Below are 19233 nucleotides of genomic sequence, written 5' to 3'. Positions count from 1 at the left end.
TGTCTCTCAGACTCAGTTTTATGTTTTCCCCCCGCCGAAGCAGCATAAAAAGAAGATGCTCTAAAATTATTCTTGCATATATCTGGGACACAAATGGTTCTATTAAAGTATAAAATAAAATCATTTCAGTGTTGAACTAAGTTAAGTCAACACAGGGAAAATATGCAAACTGTGAGACATAAAATGCAAATTTCAATTTTTTTGCAAAGTCTCTCACTGAAAAGAAAACAAAAGTTAGGATTAAGTGGCTAAGATTACAGTCTAGTGTGCAACATGCAGCTTTGACAAGCACCAGTGTCAACTGTAAATTCATATAAAGTGCCTGTATTTAGCACCATACTGCGTGAACCATCTTCCAAAAAATAGAACCATGCTTTTAAAAATAAAAAGATATCAGATATCATGAAACTTTGCACATTCTGAGCATAACAGGAAATGGCAGATTCTCATCAATTGGATTTTCTCTGGCGTTAACTGCACTGGTTCTAGACAGAGACGAGAACCAGCTATGAAGAAAAACGTAAGGCATCATCTTTTATCTTATATATTATATATCTTAGTAATCACTGGAGAAGGATACAGGAAAGAGAGACCAGCAAAGGCTTACTTTCAAAGCACAATGTGTCCATGTGCAATGAAGCACTTGGAGAATAATAGATGGTTTTCCCAGGATATCCAACTGAGAAAGCTTCCACCTCATTAGCACAGAATAATGCTATGGTGCTTGTTTGGCATTGGAAAGTTGTTGTCTGCAATCTCTTTCATCAGACATTATCAGTAGTACTCGTTTTCCAAGAAAGCACTTGCCTTTCTTATTTAAATTTAAAAAGGGATGGTAAAATACCAAGTGCATTGCTATTACACTCACCAAAGAGGAGCAATAATAGGGCTAACAGTAATGTATTCCAGGTTTAGTTAGAGTAATCCTGTTTTTGTCAAGAGAACTATTAAAACAGTGCAAGTGGAATTCATAGAAACTGCCCCTCACTGTTAGACTTCATGGAATGACATGATGTTGGGATGCTGAATGCAAAACTAATCTGTACACCTTTGTATGTGCACCTCCCCCACAAGAGGATAGCAACAATTGGTATTGTCCAGGGTGACACAAAAACACGACTGACTTGGACAGTGGAAAGCTAATGAATGTCTGTTCTATCCCAAGCCTTATACCATATATGTAGTGTTCTTGGAAGACTGCAGATTTACATTTCAGTTGAACAGAATTCAGTTTTACAGTTGATGGCAAATGTAACAGCTACTAGCAGCTGACAGGCAACAGTTCACAGAGATAGACAAATGAACTCTACTTACATCATACATTTTTAAGAAGGGCAGAAAGAATGCCACTATTTGTATTCTGAAAAATATTATAGAAGTTAAAAATAACAACAAATACTACCAATCTGTCAGAAGCCAACAAAGTTCAGCTTTGACAGGAGGCCCTCCATTTTGATAAGCTTTCACTGCATTCCTTGCAGAAAAGCAAGACCAAAGTCTAATTAATTCTGAATAACTAACAGTGTCCCTTTTCTCCCTTCCTGTTTGTTTAACAGGGAAGTGTGGTGGCTACTGTCATTCTGGTCACTGGGAAATGATCATATGCAACAGTATATTGCTCCGGAGTGAATATTCAGTTTCTTTTATTTTATATTCTTGTCTTGAGGAGAAGCAATCTGCCTTCTGAAGGCTGCCTCTTAGGAATTTAACTACCATGGGTCAAACCAATGGTCCATATAGGCAAGTCTATTGTCTCAGACATAACCAAACTGATATTCTTCTCAATATCTTTCAGTAAACTGGAACTTCCCTGCTTGAACTCTTCCTGCAATAGCTTCAGAGGAGAGACAGCTTCACAAAGAACTTACTTGAGCAAATAAGGACTTTAATCAATATTGGGACAGTCTTTAATAAGAGCAAAAGAAGATTATTTCCTAAATCTGGGGGGAAATTCTGGAAAATTTACTTTTTTAGTATGTCTGCTTGGCATATGCTAGGGGGTAAAGAAAGGCCGGGAACGGAACTGGCAATCCCACCCCATATATATGATCTTCCTAGTAAACGTCACAAGACGTCACCCTAAGAGTCGGAAACGACTCGCACTACAAGTGCAGGGACACCGTTACGTTACTTGGTAAATAAATTGCAAACTTGTTGAACAGATTGATATGATCAGTCAGTGACATGGAATGAAGTAACATTGATTTAAATTCCTTTAAAAAAATTAATGAAGAAACTCATTGTAAAATGCCAGTTTCAGGGACTTACCGCAATGGCCTGAATTGTGGCCAGGTACATAACAGCAAGATCATCAAGACCTTGAGAGAATGTCAGTCCCACCACCTGCAGGCAAAAAAAGGAGAAAATTTTGCTGATGAGAGATTTCAGTATCTTCCAATTCCCTTGCTAAGCAAAGTTCTAAACTAAATCCCAGGGTTGTTGCTATGAGCTGCGCGAGACAGTAACGTGAAAACACACGTTTGTTTTGCTGGTATGGGCAACTGCAGACTACTACTACTACTACTACTACTACTACTTATTATTATTATTAATAGACCGCTTACTATCTAAAAGATCTCAAAGTGGTTTACAATAGAATACACAATGTACAATAAAAATATCCAACTAATTTACAAAGCAAAATACACAAACAATATCCATATACATAAATATATACATGTTAGGAATAAAATTATTCCCGACCCCAAAAGGTTGCCCAGGGTTGTCAGGAGTGGTTTAAAGGAACCTACATTTCTGTCAGAACCAATGTTGCAAAGATTTCTGGAACCCAGAGAAATACAACTCAAAGTTCAGTTTCTTCCCTCATGAGAAACACCCCGAAGGCGCCTCTCTGACCGTAAACATCTCTGTAAAAACGAGATAACATGTTTCCCTTCTGATGTTATTATTTCACTCTGTCTTAAAGCCACTATACTCTTCCTTCAACATTGTAAGCTAGGTCAGTACAAACAAGACATTTTCTCATAATATCTTATTACAATGTTTCCTTAAGTTTTGCGCAATATTGCTGACTATGCTAAATTCATAAGCACATTAGAAACATTTTTTATCTCTTTGGTGTCAATCTGCCCCTTTTCCTCGCCTTCTTGTAGCTCTGACCTCACAACAAGTTTCCTTTTGACTGACAAGTGTATAAATACGTTATCACAACTCTCGCCTTTTAGAATCAAAAGCAAATGTAACAATAATGAGCTAACGCGCTTACTTATCTCTGTAAAGATGTAATATTGTATTTCCTTTGGGTATGCCTTTTTTAATAACATTCTGCTTTGTTTTGCTGTAAAACCTTATATAATGGAACCTTTGCCTAATAAACGTTGTTCTCTCTCCTGACAGACTGTGGTCTGTATAGTTAGAGACCCTTTCTTGATCAAGCAAGTAATTGTCTCTGTGTCTGCTTTACTTTTGGTATCTGGCTGGAGCATTAACAGGTAAAAAGAAGCATACTAGGCTTCTAGCTCACCCTTCTGAGGGGAGGAGGAGAGGGGGTATTTTAAATTTGTTCCTAACAATTGGTGCCGTGACTCGGATTCCACTGAATTCCACTCCAGATTTTACAAAATACCAATAGGCGCCCAGAGAGCTTCCTTTTCTCTCTAGAACGGAGTTTTGTGAATCTGGATAGTGGAACAGCTGGAGTAACAGTAAAATTAAAGGAACTTCAGTATCCACCAGATATCATGGGGCAAGGGAATAGTAAAGCATGTGTTGTTTGTCCTGTCAATGCTATAACACCCTTAAGTTTAATGTGTAGGTAATGGGATGAAGGACGCCTTCCAGTCCAGGTAGGTATGAAGAAAAAAACCATGGTAAAACTGTGTACAAGAGACTGGCCGAACTTAACTGCAGTTGAGGCACCCTCAACAAGCGGGGTGTGGCCTCGGACGGGATCTTTTGAACCAGCCTGCCTAGATGGGGTAAGGAGGCTGCTAGACAAAGATAGTCCAGCGCAGCTGGCTTTCTGGCACCTCTGGAAAGAGGGGGAGCAGAACTGGCTTGCAGCTCGAATAATGGTAGGAAGAAACATGACTGACAGCCATCCTCCTCCTGGCTATTTTGTTGATGAAACTCCCAGAGGGCAGCCTATTGGCCGCACAGCAATTACGTTTACTTCGCCACATTCTAGCCCTCTGAATGATGGAACCCCTTCGGGGTTAACGTTCAACTCAAGTTTAAGAGTTGAAGGTGCGTCGTCAAAAGGGGAGCTCAAGGTAGACGGTAATTCTACCAACCCTAGCGTGGACCAAAGTCCCACGCAGGGGCCAGGATGGAATATGGACATGGAAGGTCAGTCCCAACACACACACACAAGCACATTCAGCACAAGCACACCACGGAGCTACACTTTGAAAGCACAATCACAGCACCCGATCCTACACCAGATTCTCACTCAACAGCCAAGACAACAAGACGGCACTGAATGTGTGAGCTCTACCACAGAACGTCGATTGATACCAGCATCTTTTTGTTTTACCCCACACTCAGCACCTGTATCTGTTGCATGTCCCCTAAGCCTCAACCCTTGCCCCCACTGCTCCCAATCCTCTTCCCTCTATCTTCTCCTGATACCCCACGCTTTTCTCTTTTCCAAACACCCCAAACACCTCCGCAAGTTTTTACCTGTCAAGCAGGGTCATCTCTCCAATCCTGCGCAAGCCAGGAAGCGCAACAGGCATCAACAGCGTCCCCACCACCACTAGCCGAAAGGATGCTTCCCTTGGTGGTAAACCAGCAGCCATACATCGATTCCAGTGGGGCCATGTGACACACAGCGCTTCCAGAGTACAAAGCTTGGCTCGAATGGGACCTCATGGAATAGAGCAAATTGGAAGTATCTTTCGAGGAATCCCCTACTAAGATCCAGAATTTGTTAAGGAGATTGTTCAGTAGTCATAATCCCACATATGGAGACGTTAATTATCTTTTAGACCGAATGTTGACAGGAGAGGAGCGAAGCCGCCTTTGGGCGCTTGAAACTGCCTGGGCTAATGAGGACTCGACAGCCAGGCGATCTTGGGAAAGGCGAGCAGAAGCAGCCGCTTCTTGGACGGGTAATGAATGGACCGCTGACCGACGCACACAGCTCATAGCTGACCGGGACCGGCTTCTTACCCACCTCAAACAAATGGCCCAGAAGCCACCTAATCAGACCAAGTTCCTGACCATTAGGCAGGAATCAACCGAGGCTCCATGTAAATTTTGGACTCGGTTGCTAGAAGGTGCGCGCAACTACACCAATTTGAATCCAGAGAAAAAAGAGGATCAACCCACGTTGATTGCTTCATTTGTGCATCAAGCAATTCCGACCATATGAGATTACTTTCAACACTTTCGGCCCGGATGGGGCGCTGAGACGGTCGCTGCCATTCTTGAAGTAGCAGATGTCGTGTGGGAGAATGAGAAGGAAAAATCCCGGAAGCGCGACAAGAAGGAACAGTACCAAATGCTTGCAACCGCCCTCCGTGGTTCCTTAGGAAGCAGGTATCTCCGAGGGGGGAGAGGCAGAGGTTCCAGAGGTCGGGGACGGGCACAGCCATGGGGGGCACCAGGAGCAATCAGGGTTGTTACCGATGTGGGGATCCATCTCATTTTTGGAGAGACTGCCCACTGGCAGAAGGGAACGGGGTTCCGGATGTGTATGGTAATCCTTTTACTTTTGCAGATACCAGTGCACTGCCTCCTCCCCAGATGTCTCCTAGCGCGCCACCGCCTCAACAGCAGATCCCAGCCGCCTGGAACCAGATTGGAATGCCGCCCCAGAGACAGACTCAACAATGACTCACTGGACCTACTAACCAGACAGCTCATTCCTGGAAGGAGTTAGGAATGCTAGCGCTTCTGTCCTTGGTGGGCGCATTCCTTCTCCTTCCCCCTGCAACGGCTGAGCCCGTTATTTCAACGCAAATAGAAGGATTTGAATTTGCCTTCTTGGTTGACACAGGTGCAACTTACTCTCTTTTAAATAAGGCGCCAAATGCATGGCTTACTGAAGATTCAAAACTTGCAATGGGAATGGGGAGGGGTTCCACAGGCTCTCGCTGTTACAAAACCTTTACAAGTTGAGCACAAAGGGCGAATGTTTAACCATGTTTTCTTGTTTTCCAGAGATTGTCCCATGTCTCTCATGGGGCGTGACATGCTTTGTAAGCTCGAGGCTACTTTAACCTGCACTCCTGAAGGGGTGGGATTGTTGCTCAATGTATTAGGGGTAAGGGATGATGCACACACATTAGGGAGCATTACATTACACGAAGATCTGACAGAACTGCCGGCTTCGCTATGGGGAACAGAGGATACGGTCGTAGGACTTTTGAAGTCAGTACAGCCAATCAAAATCCAGGTAAAGCAAAACCTTCCCCCTCCTCGCATTCAACAGTACCCTTTGTCCTTAGAAGCACGGGAAGGAATCCGTCCCATTATTGAGGGGTTTATCAGAAAGGGAATTATACACCCCCAACGCACCCCATGCAACTCTCCCATTTTGCCTATCAAGAAACTCCCAAAGAACCCAGGAGATCCTGTTAAGTGGAGATTTTGTCAGGATTTGCGAGCAGTGAACAGATTTGTTGTGCCCCTCCACACTGCAGTACCAGATGTGGCCACAATCGTCAGCCAAATTCCGTGGGATGCTCAATGGTTCACAGTAATAGACTTAAAAAACGCTTTTTTTAGCATCCCTTTGCACCCAGAATCTAAATATCTGTTCGGCTTCCACTGGGAACATTGCAGTATGGTTTGGGATCGAATTCCTCAGGGATATCGAAATTCACCACAAATATTTAGCCAATGTTTAAGAGAAGATCTGATAGACTTCACCTCACCTGGAGGCTCTACTATTATTCTTTATGTAGACGATGTCTTATTGACCAATGTGACTAAGAGCAGATTGCGGGAAGATGGTAAGGCACTCTTACGTTACCTCCATTCCAGAGGACACAAGGTAGACCCTAAGAAATTACAATGGGTCTCCCAGAGAGTCAAGTACTTGGGATTCATACTGACACCAGACGGCAGACAGATGGACCCAGAAAGGATGTCTGCAATACAGCAATGCCCACTGCCCCGCTCCAAGAAGCAGCTGAGGGGATTTTTAGGCATCATTGGATTCTGTAGACAATGGCTCCCTTCCTGTGGGGAACTCTGTAAACCTCTACATGCTCTCACAACTAAAGAGGCTGCAGACCCCCTTGTGTGGGGCCCCGAGTCGATATCAGCGTTCCAGCAACTAAAAGACAATGTGGCGATCTCAATGTCTCTCCGGCCGCCGAACTACGGTAAGCCTTTTCATTTGTTAGTGCACGAGAGGGAGGGGGTAGCCAGCGGAGTTCTGACCCAGAAATGGGTTCCTAGCCACTTCCCGGTAGCATTTTATTCACAACAAATAGACAATGTGGCAAAGGGCACCCCCTCCTGCACACGCGCTCTAATGGCGGCGGCGCTCTTAGTGCAAAAGAGCAAAAGCTTAACTCTGGGGCATAATACTGTTGTATGGACTTCTCATGCGTTATCAGCTCTCCTCCGCAGACGCACAGCCCAAATTTTTTCAGCTCAAAGACAACAACAACTTGAGGCAGAATTGCTGGAGGATCCTAACTTGACCTTCGAGAGATGCGGTCAGTTGAACCCAGCCACCCTGATGCCTGATCTCCCTGCACCCTTGGACAATCATGATTGCGTGGAAGTGGTTAACTCCACCCTCCAAGTAAGACAAAATTTGTCTGACGAGGCATTGTCCAACCCAGATCTGATCCTTTTCACGGACGGGAGTTCCTTCTACCTTGAGGGAACGCGGTATACAGGCTATGCTGTTGTTAACCAATGGGAACCAGTGGAAGCAGCCGCCCTCCCTGGTCGATGGGGCGCGCAAGCAGCTGAACTATATGCACTGACCAGAGCCTGCCAAATAGCAGAGGGTAAGACTGTTTCTATTTTTACAGACAGCCGATATGCTTTTGGGGTCATTCATTGCCACATCCACCTGTGGAAATATAGAGGGTTTCTAACTGCGGGGGGAAAGCCTATTCAACACCTGTCTTTAGTGCAGAGATTGCTAGAAGCAGTTCAGAAACCAGCGGAAATAGCTGTCATTCATTGCAAGGCGCACACCAAAGATCGCGATCCTATAGCAATGGGGAATGCCCTAGCAGACATTACAGCCAAGAAAGCAGCAAGACTCCCTCTTTCTTTTCCTACACTGGCATTAATTACTGATGATTTCCAACCCACCACTTTAACGTCTGTACCCCCAAAGGAAACTCGAGCTTGGGAAGCGCTGGGGGCCAGCTACAGGAATGACTTGTGGGTTATGCCAGATGGAAGAGCCTGTCTACCTCGCTCCATGTATTTCGCGGCAGTTACCTGGCACCATAATAAAGGAGGACATTATGGAACTCATGCTTTGGTAGACACAATATCCAGGTTTTGGTACGCCCCTGGCATTCAATCTGTATGTGCTGCAACTGTAAAAGCCTGTAGTCTGTGCCAGGCTAACGGACCTGCTTTACCAAATAGAGCACCACGAGGGGGGCGACCAGCAGCAGCTGCACCCTTCCAACATTTGCAGATGGACTTTGTCGATTTACCACCAGCAATGGGTAAAAAACATTTACTTGTTATTGTCTGCACCCTAACATCCTGGGTGGAAGCTTACCCCACCGCAAACGCCACCGCACTCACAGTGGCAAAGTTATTATTGAAGGAAATCATTCCGAGGTTTGGGGTTCCAGAGACTATTGATTCTGATCAGGGCACCCACTTTACCGGACAAGTTTTAAAACATGTAGAAGAAGGCTTGGGTATCTCCCACCTCTTTCACACCGCTTACTGGCCACAATCCACTGGAAAAACTGAGAGACAGAACAGGGAATTGAAATCATTTTTAGCAAAATATTGCCAGGAAACCAGATTAAAGTGGCCTCAGGCACTCCCTATTGTCCTTTTCCACATGCGTACCAGGCCCACTCGAGCTCTGGGTCTCTCTCCCTATGAGTTGCTGTACGGTCATCCGCCCTCCAAGGGTGGGGGCCTCCCAAAGCCCGATGTGTCCCTGTTGGGGGGGGAGCATGTGACTTGTTCTCAGTTTCTTTGTTTACACAACAGATTGCGAGCCTTGTGGCGCACGGCCAGGTATGCGCAAACGGTTCCGTTCGAAGAGCAAGTGCACCCTTTCCAGCCAGGTGATTTCGTGTGGGCGAAAACGTTTGTCCGTCGCAGTCCGCTCCTGCCAAGATTCAGCGGTCCTCACCAGGTTTTATTAACTACCCAGACGGCAGTTTTCTTGGAAGGAAGGAAGTCTTGGATTCATCACGCACACGTAAAGCCTGCCGTTGTAGACTTCAGCCCCACGGAAGTACCGGACGTGCCACCCCAAGACGGACAAGGACTTGTGGACTCAGAGGACAGAATTGTGCCAGCGTTACGCTTAAAAAGAGACCCCGTGACTGATCTATGGGCACCAGAGACTATCCCTTTCCGCACAGCCAAAATATCATGAACTATTTTACGCCTCAGGACTGCGGGGTTCTCTATTGTATTCTTTGTGTACTTGTGCAACTGAGCCTTGTTTTCCCTCTGTGTTGTCCTGATGGAATAAAAATATGCACGAGGGAGGACTACAAACCTCCTCTCGCTGGGATCCGAAATGGGCTGCCAAATCCGAAGGTACTGGGTGAGTGTCCAGATCCTTACCTTTACCATGTGCTTTTAATTCATAATCAACCCTTCACTGTAGAAATCACAGGATGGAAAACAAAGTGTCAGAAAGCAGCTGTAGTTTTTCAACACAGCCTCAATGGCTTCCTGGTCACTCAGTGTGTGAGGGCAGACATAGCATGGGCCATTTACTTGGCTGTAAATTGTACACCAGCCACAGGTCTAACCAGAGCCTCAGCATGCCCCACATCACTGGACCCCAGATCCGTTCTTCAAGAATATTCTGTTTTTACCTATCGCAATTTGGGAACAACAGCACCTAAGTTTTGCATTGGGTTAGGGGAATATAATTGTTATATTGCTTTGCAAAGGAGCCAGCTCAACCGGTTTGCTCCCCCGAGTCTATCCGACTTAACTTCAAAGCCCTCTTTGAAGCCTCTCACTCCCCCATCCCTCACACTTCAAGGGGAAAGCTGGAAAGCAAATATTTTTCTCTCTCTTTTGGAAGCCTCAGCCCCACAAAACGGATCCTGTTACGTATGCGCCCACACTCCCCCTCATGGAGTTGCAGGGGTGCCCCTCACAGGCGCGCCCCTATCTTTAAAAGAAGTTTTAAGTTTTAAAAACTGCCAACCAGCTAAAGAATTAGATGGTCCTTTGGATACCAGCGGGCCACTTCAGGGGGAAGTGTGTGTAAGCAGCAGCCCGCGCGCCAACATGGGACTCTCCTGTAAATTCATTCTTAACCAGAGAAAGGGGGGCTCTTGGGGGTTTTTCAACAACGCTCAGTTACTTAACACAGCAACCACAACCAATGACACATGGGTACAGGCTTGGGCTACCCTCATTCCCCAAGATGCTCAGAGCCCTGACTTATTCTCCTTTATTCTTTCATTATACACCAAGCCCACTCCCCGAGGATTATGGTGGTTGTGCGGCCATAGGGCTCAGTGGAGGCTGCCATCCCTAGTAAGATGGACTTGCACTTTGGGAAGGGTTATGCCTGGGATTAGAACCACTCTTTCTCTTCCTACAGCCAGGCACCGAAATCGAAAAGACACAGGGGAGGCAGTGTTGCGAGGATTTTTTCCACATTATGGGGCAGCCCAAACCTATCAAGACCTAATTAAATTTTCTCAAGACTTTGAGGATTTTTTAAATGATACCACAGCCTCATTGCGAGATTTGACTAACGAGCAGGGACAAATTCGGACCATAACTTTACAAAATAGGTTAGGAATTGATTATTTATTGGCCAGCTCAGGGGGCATTTGTTCTTTGATTGGGAGTGAATGTTGTACTTCAACAACGGACCGGAAAGCTGATGTTTTGCAACATTTAAATCACCTTAACACAGTTTACAACGACATAGAACGCATCAAGACCTTTTCCTCCTTCCCAAGCCTCACGGAATGGTTCAAGCAATGGCCTAGCTGGCACCAGATTTTACTTTACATTTTTCTTGGAATTTCAGGTCTGATTTCCTTATGCTGCTGTATACAATGTCTACCTAGCTTATTCTCCCTCTTTTCAACTCTTGGAGCTCAGTGCCTGAGAAGACCTCCTTTCCCTAATGACTTTTCCCTTCACAGCCACTCTTTCACGCCTCGGAGTGACTTCTACCAGTAACAATAATGGTGCAGCTGTAACTCAAACAAGTCTTCTTTGAATTTTAGCTGCATATCAGGGAATTGTTAGGAATAAAATTATTCCCAACCCCAAAAGGTTGCCCAGGGTTGTCAGGAGTGGTTTAAAGGAACCTACATTTCTGTCAGAACCAATGTTGCAAAGATTTCTGGAACCCAGAGAAATACAACTCAAAGTTCAGTTTCTTCCCTCATGAGAAACACCCCGAAGGCGCCTCTCTGACCGTAAACATCTCTGTAAAAACGAGATAACATGTTTCCCTTCTGATGTTATTATTTCACTCTGTCTTAAAGCCACTATACTCTTCCTTCAACATTGTAAGCTAGGTCAGTACAAACAAGACATTTTCTCATAATATCTTATTATAATGTTTCCTTAAGTTTTGCGCAATATTGCTGACTATGCTAAATTCATAAGCACATTAGAAACATTTTTTATCTCTTTGGTGTCAATCTGCCCCTTTTCCTCGCCTTCTTGTAGCTCTGACCTCACAACAAGTTTCCTTTTGACTGACAAGTGTATAAATACGTTATCACAACTCTCGCCTTTTAGAATCAAAAGCAAATGTAACAATAATGAGCTAACGCGCTTACTTATCTCTGTAAAGATGTAATATTGTATTTCCTTTGGGTATGCCTTTTTTAATAACATTCTGCTTTGTTTTGCTGTAAAACCTTATATAATGGAACCTTTGCCTAATAAACGTTGTTCTCTCTCCTGACAGACTGTGGTCTGTATGGTTAGAGACCCTTTCTTGATCAAGCAAGTAATTGTCTCTGTGTCTGCTTTACTTTTGGTATCTGGCTGGAGCATTAACAGGTAAAAAGAAGCATACTAGGCTTCTAGCTCACCCTTCTGAGGGGAGGAGAGGGGGTATTTTAAATTTGTTCCTAACATACATAAACACAGTATAAACTCAGATGATCATCATTTTAATGATTGTTGGGATAACAACCAATCAGGTAATATTTTCCTTGTCAATTCCATTCTTTCTCTACCCCCCCTACACACACTGTGTTTTCCACTGAAATCATTATATAGGATACTCAGGGTTCAGAGAGGACTGTTCATTTTACTAAAGATCAGCATTCATCATCCTTCAGACATTCCCATCAACTGATGTGAGTTGTAGTCCAAAACATCTGGAGAGCACCAGGTTGGTGATGGCTGCTATAGACAAGGAGCTGTGTAGCTCGGATTGCAAAGATGCAGGTGCGGTAGGCAAAGCTGGTGTGCTCAGTTTGCATTGATGGTTCCTTTTCAGTCTGGTGGGTCAAATTCTGCAAGCCTGTTTTATTTTGCTGCTTCCATTGGTCACATTGGACCAATCCTACAAAAATGTATGAAGCTATTAAGGATAGGATCCTTTAGCCAGTGCAGTTTCAAAAGCATTCAGGTGACCTAACAGGCCGGTATCAATTCAAGTTTCTTCTTTGTCCGGTATTCACTGCTTTTACCGATCCATTTTTCCTCTCCTCAGAAATATTGATGTTAATATCAATAATTTTAAAGGCAACATTGATATTCTGAAAGGAAATATCAATCAATAAAAAGAAATGATGATAAAATTATTGTTCTTAATATCAATAGTTTAGAGTGGATTTTTTAAAATAACAAATCTGTTTTCGAAAATAGCCACAGAAAATCACTACATAAATATCTGATCTCCAAAGACAGAGCATAAGCGAATTAATGGAAAATTCAGTACCAAATCTGAATTTAATGGAATTCTAGCACATCCCTAGATTCTGTCCAAATCTGTCCAAGTGTTCACAATTTTAAAATGTGTGGAAACATAAATCCTTAAATGTTAATCAAATGATATTAGACATAACCCAAACATCTGTGTTGTAAAAGAAAGTTCCAGTTTCAACAGCAACAAATGAAAGGAAAATACCCAAACGTGGTGGGATTCCTATTGAAGAGGGATGAAAATGTTTAAAATAAAAATGCTCATTTCAAGCTCTTATTTATTCCATTGTTCTGTTCTGACCCTTTTTCAAAGTCAGGCTGTTTCTTACCATGCCCTTTAGAGTAAGATCCGAGAGGGGAGATCTGTTGCCATGGAAATCTGGCCAAACATGTAAATCAACAGTGAGGAAACCCACAGGCAAAGATTTCTTAATCAGATCCAGGTGACCATTCAAGTATGTATATATACTTTGAGCACTGTAACAAAAACAAGTAGAAAAGAAAAAAGGGTGTGGGTGTGGGAGAGAGGTTATTCCCTAAACATATTGCATGATTTGTACTCCTAACAAAAGATATCCACAAATTATCAAAAGGCCTACAAAACCAAACTAAAAAGGACAGGGGGGAGAGGATATTAATATATTACATGCCAGGCATGCATTGTTGAACAGCATGAGTAAGAGCCAGAAGTGGAACTAGGATCTCATCTTAGTAGCACCCAAGAAGCAACATACATCCCAGTCCTGAACACATTTACCTGGAAATAAATCTAACAATTAAAGCCATGCTCTTGCAAAATCACTAACCGAGTCTTACTGACCTTATAGTTTAAGGACTACCCCTTCACTAACTTCACCTGTACTGGATGTTTGAGAACAGCCACCTCTCATGAAAAGGGCTGCAGTTCATGAGATCACTCGCTGCATACATGAGATTTACATGCTAAACACTTGCACACAGAATAAATCATGGACATTACTAATGATTATTATGGCATTTTGCAAGCACAGTGCAAATGCACCATGCCCAGCTATTGAAGCCTTGGGTGCAATCCAGATACTCCTTGGTGTGCTTCATTTTCATTAATATCAGTGGAACTTAAGAATGTCCTTAGTTTTCTCTGGAATGCACCCAGAGGGTGAAATCCAAAAGAAAATGAAAACAAGCCAAATCCCATTGAAATCCATGGGAATTATGATCTAGCCCTGTACTGGCTTCACTGACATCCCAGTGAAACCTGCTACTCTTTACACACTTTATAAAGTTGTAGGAACATTAGCAATACATTTTAACAACATTAAGAATAGATTGAATGGTTTTGCCTTCCATGATGTACCAAGAGGACTCTTCATTTTCAGAAAGGTTGGTCAATATGAGAGCATCTTCCTCTAATTACAATTGATTAGTCATTGTCTCGGTTCTGGAGGTCTAAATAGTGATATTCATTTAGCCTCTGCATGTATATTCAGTCATGCACTAATGAGCTCCCTGAGGGAATTTGGCATGTGTTTACTACTCTGACTTATGACCTCCTTGCAGCTGTATATTTATATTCTGCATTTAAGCATTCAGCTGCACATTGTTTCAATTAGGCCTTACCATGTGTTTGCTATCCGAGGATATCATTCAAAATGAAGTGCACTTGGAAAGCATTAAAATAACTAATTCATATCATTATTCACATACTTTAAAAGTTGTTTTATGTGATTTATGGAGGAAAACACACCGATAGCTTTGTAAGTTACTACAATTCTTTAGTAGCCTTATTTCATTTCCATTTGTCCCATGATGCACACAGTTCTTCACTGAGAAAAAAGAACAGAAGGAAGATGGGATTTTCTCCCCAGTAAGCATGCACAGAATAGAAGACTTAACTGAGAAACAGTGAGCTGCCATCAAGATGGAGGAATTTGGAGAAACCTGGTGGAAATATGTCTTAAGACAACCTACAATATAATACCACTTAAGTCACTGGATTGTTTAAGGCTGTTTAAATCATATAGGAAATGGGGAAGAGAGGACAGTTTATAGGAAGCCAAAAACCCTCTCCAAACCCAACAGTCACATATGATATATACAGCACTGTATGTTGTTAACTTTTAAAAGCTTCACATACGTATGAACATATGAAGCTGCCTTATATTGAAACTAATAATTTATCCAGCTACAGTCAGTATGGTCAATGATCAGGGATTATGCAAATTGCAGTCCAAAACATTGGCAGATCATCAGGTTGGGGAAGACTGATGTAGGCTACTACTCTCTATTGTGACTGGCAGTTGCTCTTCAGCTCCTCGGTCCACCTAATCCACACACATATAAGCTGATGATAGAGCTTGAACCTCAAGCCTGCTACATCCTGTTGTTACAGCTATGCAATATATACATACACATAATCTCCAATATGGATATCCTTATATTGCAGAATTGGGGTTGATGGTGGGACATAGTGTCTTGCCTTACTTCATGATTACAGCACGTTTTGAACTACAAACTGCTTCAGACTCTTAGCTGTCACATTAACTGTTTTATGTGCTAGGTAACACACACACACACACACAGAGAGAGAGAGAGAGAGAGGGAGAGGGAGAGGGAGAGGGAGAAAGAGGGAGGGAGGGAGTTTCCTGAACCACAATTAGCCCATGGGGAAGGAGGTAGTTTGCAGAGAGGTAGAGGTAGACAATGCTGCCACTTTCAGCAGTCAGCTGCCATGCAGCCTGGTGCTAGCAGGCTTGTCAGCGAGCCGAACCTCTTGCGATTGTTGGAGGCTCTTGGCCACTGCAACATTTCCAAGGCTTGAAATTTCATGAGAGCCAGAACCCCCAGTCTTAGAATCATAGAGTTGGAAGGGGCCTTGTAGGCCATCGAGTCCAACCCCCTGCTCACAGCAGGAAATCCACAGCTAGAGCATCTTCCGCAGATAGCTGTCCAGCCTCTGCTTGAAGACATCCAGCGAAGGGGATCCCACCACCTCCCTAGGCAGGCGGTTCCATTGCCAAACTGCCCTTACTGTCAAGAAGTTCCTTCTAATGTCCAATCTGAATCTACGCTCCTGCAACTTAAAACCATTAGACCTAGTCCTACCCTCTTGGGCAGCAGAGAACAAATCTGTACCCTCCTCTATGTGACAGCCCTTCAGGTACTTAAAGAGTGCAATCATGTCACCCCTCAGCCTTCTCTTCACCAGACTGAACATGCCAAGTTCCTTCAACCTTTCCTCATAAGACTTGTTCTCCATACCAGCTATCATCCTCGTCGCCCTCTTCTGAACCCGCTCTAACTTGTCTATATCTTTCTTAAAATGAGGCGCCCAGAACTGAACGCAGTATTCCAGATGAGGCCTGACTAATGCAGAATATAGTGGGACTATTACTTCCCTCGACCTGGAAACTATAGCTCTGTTTATGCAGCCCAAAACCGCGTTTGCCTTTTTTGCCACAGCATCACACTGCTGGGTCATGTTCAACTTGCGATCCACTACAATTCCAAGGTCCTTCTCACACGCACTACTGCTAAGCCAGGTATTTCCCATCCTGTACCCGTGCCTTTTGTTTTTGTGGCCTAAATGCAGAATCTTGCATTTGTCTTTATTGAATTTCATTTTATTAATTTTAGCCCAATTTTCTAGTCTATCCAGGTCCCTTTGGATTTTATTCCTGTCTTCCACTGTGTCTTGTGAGACTGTGTGTGTGTGTTCTGGCTCAAAGTGACCCCATGCATTAGTTGGTCACTCAGATGGAACTTTTTCATGCTGTCCAGATTGGCCAAGAATAAAATGTTCATGCATGAGCTGAACACACAGGGAGTAAAGCAGCAAGGACAGCCAGGCCAACTCCCAAAGTAGCCTCCTATGTCCCCTCTGCACCCCCCTTAACTGGTTATTATCAAACCTGTCAGTAAACAAAGGTGTGGACTATTTCAATCCCAAAACCTACTGCAAACCTATAATGCCACCTTTTCCAACATCTACCAAAACCTTACAAAACTAGAGTAAACTTCTACATTACTATCAACCTTCTGACTCAGATAAAAAACATCTGAGCTTAACTAAAATAACTCAGTAAAATATCCTCTGTGCATTCCTAACAAAGATGTCAGAATTAATCCTGAAAAACTGGTCATTTTCTGCCACAAGTGCTTTAATAAGTGGGTATAACATGATCTAAATGGAATTTTCAAATTTAACTACGTACACAGGTTCCCCCTAGCTTCTCTCCATTCAACATGGCTACTTGATGTTCAAAGCAACATCTATATACAACTATATACAAAGTATATAGAGAAAGGATGGCAATTTCATGTGACATATTTGCTATGTTTGTTGCTATAAATGCATTTCATTAAAGAATTGTCATCTTGAAAGCATTATAGAAGTACAACTGGGTACGCTCCTATGATATAGAGTACTATAAATCTATTTACCAACACACTTCTGTCCAGTTTTGCAAAGTGCAGCATCTCAAAGGCACTTGCTGGCAGAACAGGAGTTTCTTTGTCTTATTTTTGCTATGCTAAGAAATAAAGATTTCACTGAGATTCATATCTCCCATCTTGGAAATACGAGCCTTGAAAGGTTGTTATGGCTGCTTCAAAACACAAGGAAGGAATCACAATCCCCGCATTTACTTCTAGAACAGATTTTAAGAATTCCACTGCTTCACTTCTTTCCACCCAGTCAGTTCCCAAACCTACATTTCCCAGAGGCTTCTTGCCCTCATTGCAGGTCACACCCTTGATCTTGAGCAGATGGTAGGTGGTCAAAGGAGGGGGAGTAGCATTAATCCCTTTACCATGGACAGACTGATCAAGATGAGGTTTGGTTTGACTTTCGAAGTTCCCTCCATGCAAGGGTGGAGGACCAGTTAAACCATCTGACACCATCTGATGATCCCTGAATGGTCTGGGGGATATTCTGACCAGCACGCCTGGTTCTCCTGTTGAGGCCCTGGTGCCACTATGGAATGTTGAAATGGAAAACGCCTCTGAATGTAAGTTTATGGTTGATGTTCTCCTGTTTTCACCATAATATTTTTCTTTATGTTGTTGGTGGTGGTGGTGATAGTGTGTGTGTGTGTGTGTGTATTAGGGATGGCAGAGAAATTTAATTCAGTTCGCATTTCAAGCTGAATCTATCAAATTTGCACTTTCTGAAACAATGTGAGAACCGAAACACAACCATTCTTCAGAGCTCACACTTAATTGAATTTTGTAATGCAATTTATCAACCAAACAATATTTACAAAAATGCATATGTAAGGGGCAAGTGTGCGTAAAATTGAATATATGAATGAAAATGATATGAAAAATGCGTTATATGATGAGAAATGCCTTGAAAAAATGTGTACATTAGTCAAAACTGCCTACAAAATGTGTTTATTAGGAGAAATTCACACTAAAATACTGGAGAATTTTCATGAGGGTTTTTTTTAAATGTACATTACTGGAGAAATGTAGAGAACTGAATTTAAGATTGGAAAAATGAAACTCTGAGAGAACAGAAATTGACCCTTCTTTCCATCCCCAGAGTGTGTGTGTATGTGTGTCTATATATGTCAGCATGATCTCTCTCAAGGACCCTCACTAGCATGGTGCAGCCGTTTACAGGGGGGCCTTTGGGCAGTAAAATAGTCTGGATGATGGCTGGACTGCAACTGATGCAAATCTCAGAATGAAACATGGGTGGCCAAGCATGAGTGAGAACACATGATTGTGCCTACAGTATAGTGGTGAAGAAAGCTTCCTTCTCTGCCAGTAAGTCATCCTCAAGCATCTGTCTAGCAGAACTATTCTGTGTTGAAAAACAGACTTCTGAGATGAGATCCAAAATTAAATTAGAACTAGAACCCCTCAGAAGCCCACTGCATCCATACTCATCTTGAACTTGATGCTGCTGTTTATACAGATCTGAGGAAGTATCCAAGGGTCCACCTGATCAAGTTGTTTGCAATAAGTTTCAGTTTCTGCATCCTGATCATGTGAGCAAGATGCTTGAAAGAGTTCCGCCGACCATGAGTGTCCTTGACCCTTGGCCATCTTGGCTTGAAAGGTTGGGTGACTGACTGGTGGATCTATGAGGCTGTGAATACTTCCTTGTGGGAGCGGAAAGTATCACTGGCCTTAAAGGATATGGTGGTGCAACACAGCTGCAAGGGCCCCCTCTTTAGGTCTAGAGATGTGACAGTTATAGCCTGGTCACAAATATCCCCTTTTGGGGCAAGCAGC

The 19233-nt window shown here is 43.2% G+C and overlaps 2 protein-coding genes across 14 annotated transcripts in view; one reads left to right on the top strand and one right to left on the bottom strand.

The window, feature by feature from the left end:
- The window catches only part of FGGY (FGGY carbohydrate kinase domain containing), a 274220-nt gene that overhangs the window by 80851 nt on the left and 174136 nt on the right, over nt 1-19233 (bottom strand). For 11 of the 12 annotated variants that reach the window (XM_061633210.1, XM_061633206.1, XM_061633207.1 and 8 more), the window contains 2 exons: nt 13341-13488; nt 2269-2343 (listed from right to left, as the gene is read on the bottom strand). In XM_061633210.1, coding sequence (XP_061489194.1) covers nt 2269-2343; nt 13341-13488 — 223 coding nt within the window. Of the gene's footprint in view, nt 1-2268; nt 2344-12301; nt 12846-13340; nt 13489-19233 lie in introns of those variants that run through there. The other variant, XM_061633209.1, reaches the window with a different exon arrangement.
- LOC133386738 (uncharacterized) lies at nt 7752-12063 on the top strand. 2 transcript variants are annotated; one of them, XM_061630493.1, is made up of 2 exons: nt 7752-7934; nt 9121-12063. In XM_061630493.1, the coding sequence occupies exon 2, from the start codon at nt 9469-9471 to the stop codon at nt 11299-11301; it is 1833 nt and encodes a 610-aa protein (XP_061486477.1). In that variant the 5' UTR covers nt 7752-7934; nt 9121-9468; the 3' UTR covers nt 11302-12063. The 2 variants fall into 2 exon arrangements, with proteins under 2 accessions (XP_061486477.1, XP_061486478.1); XM_061630494.1 differs by having other exon boundaries at nt 7752-8615.

The sequence above is a fragment of the Rhineura floridana genome, chromosome 6 (genome assembly GCF_030035675.1).
Source record: "Rhineura floridana isolate rRhiFlo1 chromosome 6, rRhiFlo1.hap2, whole genome shotgun sequence".
Classification (NCBI taxonomy): domain Eukaryota; kingdom Metazoa; phylum Chordata; class Lepidosauria; order Squamata; family Rhineuridae; genus Rhineura; species Rhineura floridana.
The sequence above is the reverse complement of the archived record's forward strand: the minus strand, read 5'-3'. Positions and strand labels throughout refer to the sequence as shown.